This window comes from Nymphalis io, chromosome 2, assembly GCF_905147045.1.
Source record: "Nymphalis io chromosome 2, ilAglIoxx1.1, whole genome shotgun sequence".
Taxonomy (NCBI): Eukaryota; Metazoa; Arthropoda; class Insecta; order Lepidoptera; family Nymphalidae; genus Nymphalis; species Nymphalis io.
This window is the reverse complement of record NC_065889.1, coordinates 10,662,522-10,672,110: the sequence shown is the minus strand read 5'-3', so window position 1 is coordinate 10,672,110 and position 9,589 is coordinate 10,662,522. Positions and strand designations below refer to the sequence as shown.

General features: G+C 32.0%; 2 protein-coding genes across 2 annotated transcripts; both read right to left on the bottom strand.

Moving 5' to 3' along the window:
* Nucleotides 1–21: 21 nt before the first annotated feature.
* Nucleotides 22–1,971, bottom strand: LOC126774992 (protein takeout-like). The gene is made up of 6 exons (XM_050496696.1): nucleotides 1,861–1,971; nucleotides 1,355–1,444; nucleotides 1,073–1,220; nucleotides 613–746; nucleotides 308–460; nucleotides 22–173 (listed from the first exon to the last, which is right to left on the bottom strand). Exons 1-6 carry the CDS (start codon nucleotides 1,928–1,930, stop codon nucleotides 22–24), a joined length of 747 nt encoding a protein of 248 aa, XP_050352653.1. The 5' UTR covers nucleotides 1,931–1,971.
* A 1,817-nt stretch (nucleotides 1,972–3,788) lies between these two features.
* Nucleotides 3,789–8,105, bottom strand: LOC126773551 (uncharacterized). Its single transcript, XM_050494487.1, has 5 exons — nucleotides 8,047–8,105; nucleotides 7,526–7,772; nucleotides 5,248–5,381; nucleotides 4,447–4,587; nucleotides 3,789–4,157 (listed from the first exon to the last, which is right to left on the bottom strand). Exons 1-5 carry the CDS (start codon nucleotides 8,057–8,059, stop codon nucleotides 4,006–4,008), a joined length of 687 nt encoding a protein of 228 aa, XP_050350444.1. The 5' UTR covers nucleotides 8,060–8,105; the 3' UTR covers nucleotides 3,789–4,005.
* Nucleotides 8,106–9,589: the final 1,484 nt, after the last annotated feature.

The window sequence follows — 9,589 nt, the reverse complement described above, 5'->3', positions numbered from 1 at the left end:
AAAAAAAAAATTAAACCGTATCTAATGTAACAAAATATCATCAGCATCTAATGTACTTAATACGTGATCTGCTAACGGCTTGAAAAAGTCTTTTAATGCATCTTCCATTGGACCTTGAAGTTCTTTAGACAGTTTCTCCCAATTTTCATTCAAAAATTTGTTCATAGCATTCCCTGTAATTAAATTAAATGTTTATATTATTAGTTATCATTTAGAAAAAAAATATGTTGCTCTACATCATTAACGTATCTCGGAAAAATATTAAATACATAATAGTTAAACAAATGTAAGTAGTAAATATCTCTACCCAAATCTCCATCTCCACCAAACAGATTGTCCAGCTCCATCGAAGCCTTCTTAACGTTGAACATTACATCAAGTTTTTTGCAAGCAAGAGCGTCCGCTGCGTTGTGACGAGGTTTTCTTCCCAATACTATTATTACTGTTGCGTCAATATCATCTGGGAATTATAACACTTTTGTTACGAAGAATTACATTTTGTAACTGATAAAATTACCATTCTTGTTTTTACTTAAATTTTTATACAAGTGTTAATAGATATAGTCAATATGATTTTTTTAGATTGAATAAAATTTAAAGAAATAATTTTACCATATTTAGCGGAAAATTTGCCATCTCCTTCTATTGGCAACATTAAAAGCTGCCCCTTCAAATTGTAGTTACCCTTCATCCTAAGTTCAGGTATATGAAGCGTGGCAATCACCTCGTGTTTTGCAGAATGAACCCTGGTTATAATTTAATATTTAGAGCTAGATCTAGCAATAAAGAATTTAGCAAATTAAACTAATTTGCTAAAAATACATGTAAGGTAGTAAATGTTCTTAAGAAGAAGATTTGGAACCTATTTCATTACGTTCCAAAGAGGGTTTGCTGAATACACAACAGGCATAATTTAATCCGACACATTCCATATGATGTATCACTTCAACGTCGAGCACGAGATGAATTATAAACATTAAATAAACAAATGAAAATCAGAAATCTATCAAAACTAGAGAGTTCTAACTAAAAAATACATGGTATATTTATTTAATATTTTGAAAGTACTTACTTAACACTTTTTACCCGCATAGTCGAAGGGCCTCGTACTGACACATCTGTGTACGAGGAGGTCACAGATATTGGTCCCGCTGTCTGTTGTACCGCTAAAGATGGAACGAAGAGCGGTTCGCATGATGGTACACCGTATTCTGGTACTCCTAGTATTATATAACAAGAGTAATAAAAAACTAGAAAAACCAATATATTCAAATACATAAATATATATTTTCATTAGTAATAATAGAAAAAAAGAATACTAAGCAATTTAATAGATATAACGCTTAATGTGTACCTGTTGCTAATTGCGGTATGTAGGAGTTGAGAGCGTCTCTTAGGCAACGACCTAGGGCGTTCTCCTCACGAGGGCAGATGAAACTACCAACTAAAACAATCAAATAGTAAATCATTCAAATAGAAACATAGCTAAATATACTATATGTAATACTGTTCTGACCGATTTCGGTCAGGGCGGCCAATCTCAAGAAAGATTAGCCATCTGCACATATTATAGTGCACAAGTGTGTGCACAAACACAGGTGCGCTCCCTATTCCCTCAGTCTCATAATGCGAGGGGACGGCAATCTGACACGACCGATGTGGTTAGGTGCAGATCAACTTTACGTGGTTTCTGAGGCACGGGAGTTTACACCAGACTGGGCCGTACTGAGATTTTTAGACAAATAAACGCAATAATTTCTTAGGACCTCGGGATCTGCGGCCTTATGTCTTACCACTAGTCCAACGAGACAGTCATGAAAAATGTCAATAATAAAAGCAACTTTTAGAATCGATACTTACAATTTATGAAACTTTTTTCTGAACAGTAAACTATGTGAAGAATACTAAACATCAATAATATTTGCTTCATTTTTTTTCAATTATAAATAACGTATCCTTTCCAGAGCAATCTCAATATAATAAGATCAATTTCGATCATCGTCTCTTATTTAAATACTTTTTTAAATACGTGATGATAACAATTTTTTCTATTCAAAAACAGTTATCTATCTATCTCCTTTATCTTATTCTTATCACACGTTCTCTTTACAGTTTACATCATATTCATTTAAGTATTATGGAATATGATTAAGTATTTGTTTTTTTTTTTTTGATAAAAAAAGAATTCCTTAAGGAATACAAGACCTTTTTTTATCTATGCCTAAATAGATTTGTTGTTGTGGCTGGTAATAAACCCAAAATTAAAAGGCTAGGTATTTTAAATAATTAGATAAATACCACCAATCAAGATTTTCTTCAAACAATAGAAATATTAATTTGTAGTTATTAATTCAAGAGAATAAAGTCGGTTGACTGCCTCGTTGGTCTAGGATTCTGCAGGTTGGAAGTGTGTGCACTCCCGTGCCTCGAAAAGCTCGTAAAGCCGTTGGTCCTGCGCCTGAACTCTTTCCGGTCGTGTCAGATTGCTGTTCCATCGGATTATGAGAGTTATGGAATAGAGAGTGCATCTGTATCTGCGCACACATCTGTGCACTATAATATGTCCTGCGCAGTTGGCGAATCTCTCGTGAAATTGGCCAGCTGTCTGTCTGGAGGACATTATTATTATTATAAATATTATATATAAGCATTCCCTTTTTCTTGAAATTGAGAACCTATTTTGTGTTTTTTAAGACAGTTAATAATTATATAACACACACGATACCTAACAAGTATTGTCGAAAGAATCTCAATATCACATATTGCCAAATTTAATTATAATAAACTTTCATAAGACAAAATATGTAAAACGAGACATATACTTAATTTCTCTCTTTTGTGTTTAATTTATTTAAATCTAGCTAGATTTTTCCATGGTCACGATGACAGTGCAATTTCGCATGCACTTTTATAAAATGTCGTCAGACAGAATGTCCGACCTAAAATCGCAAAAGGCGCAATCGAAATGGAACCAGCAGGTTAGCGCAATAGAATCGTAAATCGATGTATTCATTTAACTAGCACAGTCATCGAGATGCAATGTTGTAATTCGAATGATGTAACAAATTTGTAGGCCTGTGACCGTCGCGACACGCTGGCTCAGTTTGCGAAAGTAGTACAAGTATAAGCAGTGGCGTTTGCATAGCTTAGTTTGTTTAGACCTTGTTCAGTGAGGTTTGTGCAGTTACCGCATAAGGTTCCAGGAACAAAGTGAACACAATCATATTTAACGAGTACTGTCGTGGTTTGATTAACTATTTTCTTCGATATGTTTGCCGTTTTTAATATTTTATTAGTAATACAAAAAATTGAATCACAATAACTTTTATAATTAAAAAGAAATGAGATATGTTTTATAATTAATTCTACAATTATTCCCTCAGGATCGTACTTGAAACAATTTGAAGCAGCTTATTGTATAAGATTTAAAAAATGGTATGCGAAACAGTCGGCAACGGAAAATTTCATATTGTAATAAAACTTAAGCAATCACCAAATATTAAAACCAACATCTTTTAAAAAAGTAGACCAATTTATATCCATCATCTAATTTGCTAACGAATTGCTCAATGCTTATTCAAAGATATTATAAATTCATAAAAATTATGTCACATAAACACTTTATTAATCACAAAACAAAAACATTAACAGATTAATAAATAGCTTCGATAAATAGTTAAAAAACAATAAATTAATCAAATCAAAATGTTATTTCACTGATTTTATAAGCTAGAAATTAAGATTAAATCATGTACTATATTATTTATATCATCCAATATAAAATAGGTTTCAACATAAGTTATACAACACGGAAATTATTTACAAACTTATTTAACTTTTTTTTCTTTCTTTTGATTTTGAACGTAAGTAGAACGTAAGTATTTTTTTTATTACTAAAAAAATAATTGACATTGAAAATAGCTTTAAGTGATCCCTGGAGCCCTTTGTACCAGTTCCATTGAAATACACCTATAGTTTGACTAGGATTGAAGGTAGTTTATTATTTCAGTTAGGGAAAACCATATTGGTCGGGATATGCTTAAGGAATTTGTTAGCTATGTCTTCCAAAACCATCGAGAGCGCTGTCTCCACGGCCGGCTGCACTTCCTTCGCTAGTTCCGTGGCGTGCATGTGAATTATGTGGTCTGTTATCATTTCTGAAAATTAAATTATTATAGATTTATTCCTTGTAAAAGTAACAGCTGGTAAATTTATTACTTCTGGCCAAAAGCATGAATTTTCCTGTTAAGGAAAAGGATTTTTAGCGCGGTGTACTACGTTTTCAGTCCTCACTTAGAAGATAGTTCATCACGCTGATCTATAACGTGTATGCGTTAGATGAAGTTAGTTCAAATTTTAAATCAATAGCTATGAAAGTTGTAATAAAAGGATATTATTTATTTATATATATTAACTCTGTCTTTTTTATTTGTAAATTTTACTTACCCATTTCACCAGTAGTCGAATGAGCTTCCTTTAAATTTGCCAACAGCGGCCCAGTGCAGCGAAGTTTGACATCAGCGTCACGAATCACCATTCTTTTATGAACTTTTGCCCCAACAGCATCGAGAGCAGCAGTACAGTCCGCTAAAGTTAACCGATTTTTAAATGCAAACAAAATCAAGGTTATTAAATATTATCCTAACGTTGATTAGAATCGAATGAGATGCTTGCGTTAAAGTTTTTTTTTTTTACAATTAATAAGCCAGCGTTTGACCGTTTACTTGCCTGATGTTAAGCATCGACACGGTCTAAGATGTAGCACGCTTGCCTATAAGAAACCTGTGAAATAACGTTTAATAATGTTTAACCTACTTGCCTTCACTACCAGTTTATATTTGCTTTAAAATAATAAGGAAATTTAAGTTAAATAAACGAGAGCAAATTCTCACTTCCTTAATCCTTATTGATATATATTATTACGAGAAATAAACGCTGCGTTAATTATAATATCCACTATTTTATATTTTTAATAAAAATAATTGGTAATTAAACTTATATACTAATAACTAGTTCCCCGTTCCAATTTCGCCGGAGAAAATTAACCCTTTTGTCTGCACTTGTCGTGCATCTATCACATATATCACCAAAGAAAATAATTAGTATTTTTTTAATCATTAATAAGTATATGGCTATTTAAATACTAAATATTTGTTCAACATAAATATTATTTTCAATAAAAGTCATCTGTCGAATCAACAAAGTCGACTCTTCAGTTAGGTGGTGAATAATAAATAATACGCTTACTGAAATTAGCAGATATTATCCCAGTCGATTCCACTGGCAGCATTTGAAATTGTCCGATGACTACATATTCGCCTGACATCACGAGCCGTGGTAAGCTTATGTTCCCTGTAACCTTTAAGTCCTCAGGGAAGACGCTATAGGAAATACCATACGAATTAATTTATCAAAATTTGCTGTTTCATATAAAATATGAGGTTTTTTGTAAGTCTAATAAATACTGGCAAGCAACATGCATTTTCAACATATTATAATAAAACTATATGTGATAAACATGTATAATAAAAAAATTGAGATAGAATAAACTAATTTGATATAATTTGTAATGTGATTCTGTTGACAAAAAAGTATTTGTAGGTTTTTGTATAAATGTTAGGTTATAACCAAAATTTTTCTTCAATATACAAGAACTTCACTTGATAGTATCAAAATCTTTTTTTTTTTTTATAGAATAGGAAGGTGGACGAGCATATGGGCCACCTGATGGTAAGTGGTCACCAAACGCCCATAGACATTGGCATTGCAAGAAATGTCAACTATCGCTTATAGCCAATGCGCCACCAACCTTGGGAACTAAGATTTTATGTCCCTTGTGCCTGTAATTACACTGGCTCACTCACCCTTCAAACCGGAACACAACAATATCAAGTATTGCTGTTTTGCGGTAGAATATCTGATGAGTGGGTGGTACCTACCCAGACGAGCTTGCACAAAGCCCTACCACCAGTTATCTACCAACGGTTCGAGAAAAATACCTCAGACCTGAGAAGTACCAGCGAAAGAAACTGCAAGATTTGTTTGTTTTACTTCAAAGGTCATAATCATGTTTTACAATAAGCTCAATGACGTAGCATTTTTATTTGAAATAGCTTGGCTCATTAAATATACTACATTTATTTTTTAAAGTCCAAACGTGTATAATTCTTAGACTTATTTACTTTTAATCCTTACCGCCGGTATATATTGATCATTTGTTATAAACACTAGAATTAAAATTTGAAGTAAATATATGAGACAAAGTTGAAAACCTTCCTACAAAGGTCAGTAACTCGAGTAAATAATAAATTCCTACTTCCCTTCACTACCAGTTTATATTTGCTTTAAAATAATAAGGAAATTTAAGTTAAATAAACGAGAGCAAATTCTCACTTCCTTAATCCTTATTGATATATATTATTACGAGAAATAAACGCTGCGTTAATTATAATATCCACTATTTTATATTTTTAATAAAAATAAGAGGTAATTAAAATTATATACTATTAACTAGTTCCCCGTTCCAATTTCACCGGAGAAAATTAATATATATCCCTTTTCATTATTATCGAACCAATCTCTGCTCGTGTCGTGTATCTATCACATATATTTTATCACTCGGAGAAAAAATGCGCATGCGCTTTTCCAAGTATCTTAAAATTTCGACTAAATGAAGAATTATTTTTTTAGTAACAAAACTTGTCAATTAATGTGGTAAGGATTAATCGTAAAAATTAAATGGATCTAAATTTATCGTGAATTTTATCATATTTTATTAAAATAGCTTTTTTTATAACTTATATATGAAAAAAATTTTTTTTTTATTAGTCGAAGATTTAGTAGATCCGTCCTGACTGCGTCCGAACCGATCAAATTTCTCTTAAATTTAACATAACAAACTAAACCGCAAAAAAATACAAATCACAAACATATTATATAATAAACATAGGTTCGCGTTGAAGCTATATTTTATAATAATATAAAAATACTAAGTTAGAATGTAATCAGCTATTAATGGATTGTATGGTATATTTGATAGATTTAGATAACAGCTTATTAATATTGAGATTTTTAACCGAATTAAAAATGTTTTTTTTTTTTTTTGTGGTATTAATATTGAAGCGCAATTCGGGCATTTTTTGTGTGATTTCGTTGTTTATTTATTTGTAAAAAAATATATTTCATTTGTCTTTTCTCGGTAGTTATATTGACATTATTCGTTTAATTTAACCGAAAGCTATTAAAGCAGGTTTGCTATTATTTTAAATGCAAAGTCGAGGTAGGCCTTGAAGTCTATGTTTTTTTTATAAATTTTTATATACTATCATGCTTAAGTATACATTTTTAATTTATATTTATCGACCTTTGTGTAAATGATAATTATTATTACATTTACACAAAGGTACAAAGCATTCTAAAGATCGCAAAAGTGTTGTAAAGACCTTGCTTAATTTTTCCATATGAGTAATATTATAATAATTAAACTTTTCATCTACATCAGACATGTCAATAAAATAATGCTTACTCAAGCTTGTTGAAAGTGTAGTTGGTCAAGCCGTTCAGGGTGAGGTCGGTGAGCCAGGCATCATACTTGAAGCGTGCCTGCGGCATGTTGTGCTGCCTCAACCTTATGCTTGGCACTTTCAAAGGCTCGAGTGGTTGAATGCCAAAGGATGGTATACCGTGTGCCAGAAGCAACTTCGCTTGTTCTGCTACACGCTTAATACAGTCAGCTACATTGGGGTCGCTGTAATGGCACACCGGCTTTTTTGCTACAAACGAAATATCTTTCAATTAATGTGATTTGTTAAAATTTTACACGCAACAATACAATTTTAGAAATATTTAAATGAACAATTATTTTTCATCAATTATTATTGCTGCAATCATTTCACGCACAACTGGGGAATTCCCTTCCCCTTCTTCCTCAAAAGTGACTAATCTGTTAGTTTTACTATACATAATCATTTTTTTTCAGATCGTGAAAAGAAAAATTAATAAATTCCTTTTATTGTCTAACAATTTTACATGCCATTATTTACTTACCCATTTCCTCCATATTGTCGCCGTCTATTGTACTATTATGTTCAGGTACTCGTCTACAAAGCACATCACTAAAAAGCAGAATTGCTAACAGGAATCTAACTAGAGTGATCATCATCTTGACTGTGTGTCCACTTTGAATCGAAACTCATCTAAGACTGCCAATGAGGCATGCCTTTATAATAGTACTAACAGGTTCAAGTAAAGCCTTATGTGGAAAAAATTTAGCCTCGGATCTAAGGCCTACAGCCGTGTAATGTGAACATAGAAGTCTCTTAAGAAACTAAAATAAAAAAAATTCTAATTATATTTTTTCTACGTGGGAGATGAATATGCAGTCGTTAATAATGACAAGAAATTTTAAAAAAAAATCATATAACAATAGGTCTGTTTTGTAAGTGATTTTCGAAATTGATTTTATTGAGTAAGTTTTCCAAGTCACCAAAATAGATTTAAAATAATTTATCTAATATATCTGCCTTCTATGCTATTAAATACATAATTTATCAATTTTATATTTTATTTAAACATATGCAAACTTATATAAATGTTTGAGTCATAAGTGAAATAATAAATTGATCGCTATTGCATAAACCTTTTATAGAACATCCTTAGGTTAAATAGGAAGATATTTAACAAGGCAACACCATAAATAATCACATAAGAAGAGTATATAAGTTTTTTTATTATGCAGTTTAATCACAAATAATTATACCAATTTATATGAACTTTTATTTATAACACATAAACCACTTATGAATGGAAATTTGAGATACGGGTATCAAGATTAACTTAAATATTATACAGGATAACGATCTCACGTAACGTTCTATGAATTTTGAAGATATTTAGAGTCAAATTTCTATATTCTTTCCAAACACTACTGACAAAAACCTGTTATGTCATCGTATTTCCTGTTATTGATAATATGAAGAAACATCGGCGGTTAGTATCTTTTTTTTTTACAATTAATAAAACGCTGGCCGTGTTTGACCCTTGACTTGCCTGATGTTAAGCATCGACACGGTCTAGGATGTAGCACGCTTACCTATAAGAAACCTGCTTACTCTGGATTTGAAGACACCAACGTTGTACCTATCAGGAAATACAGACTTGGGCAAAGCATTCCATAGTTTCGCAGTGCGAATGACGAATGTGGATTCAAAGCGCTTCGTACGTAGGCGGGGAATTTCCACTGTGTACCTATGGCGCTTTGGTCTCGTATCTAAAAGAGAGGGACCAATGGTTTTGGATATACCATAGTTATTATAAAGAATTAGCATTTTATTGTTATTTTTTTCGAGTCGAGATGGCCTAGTAGTTAAAACGCGTGAATCTTAGCCGATGATCGTGGGTTCAAACCCGTGCAAGCACCACTAAATTTTCATGTGCTTAATTTGTGTTTATAATTCATCTCGTGCTTGACGGTGAAGGAAAACATCGTGAGGAAACCTACATGTGTCTAATTTTACTGAAATTCTGCCACATGCGTATTCTACCAACCCGCATTGGAGCAGCGTGGTGGAATAAGCTCCAAACCTTCTCC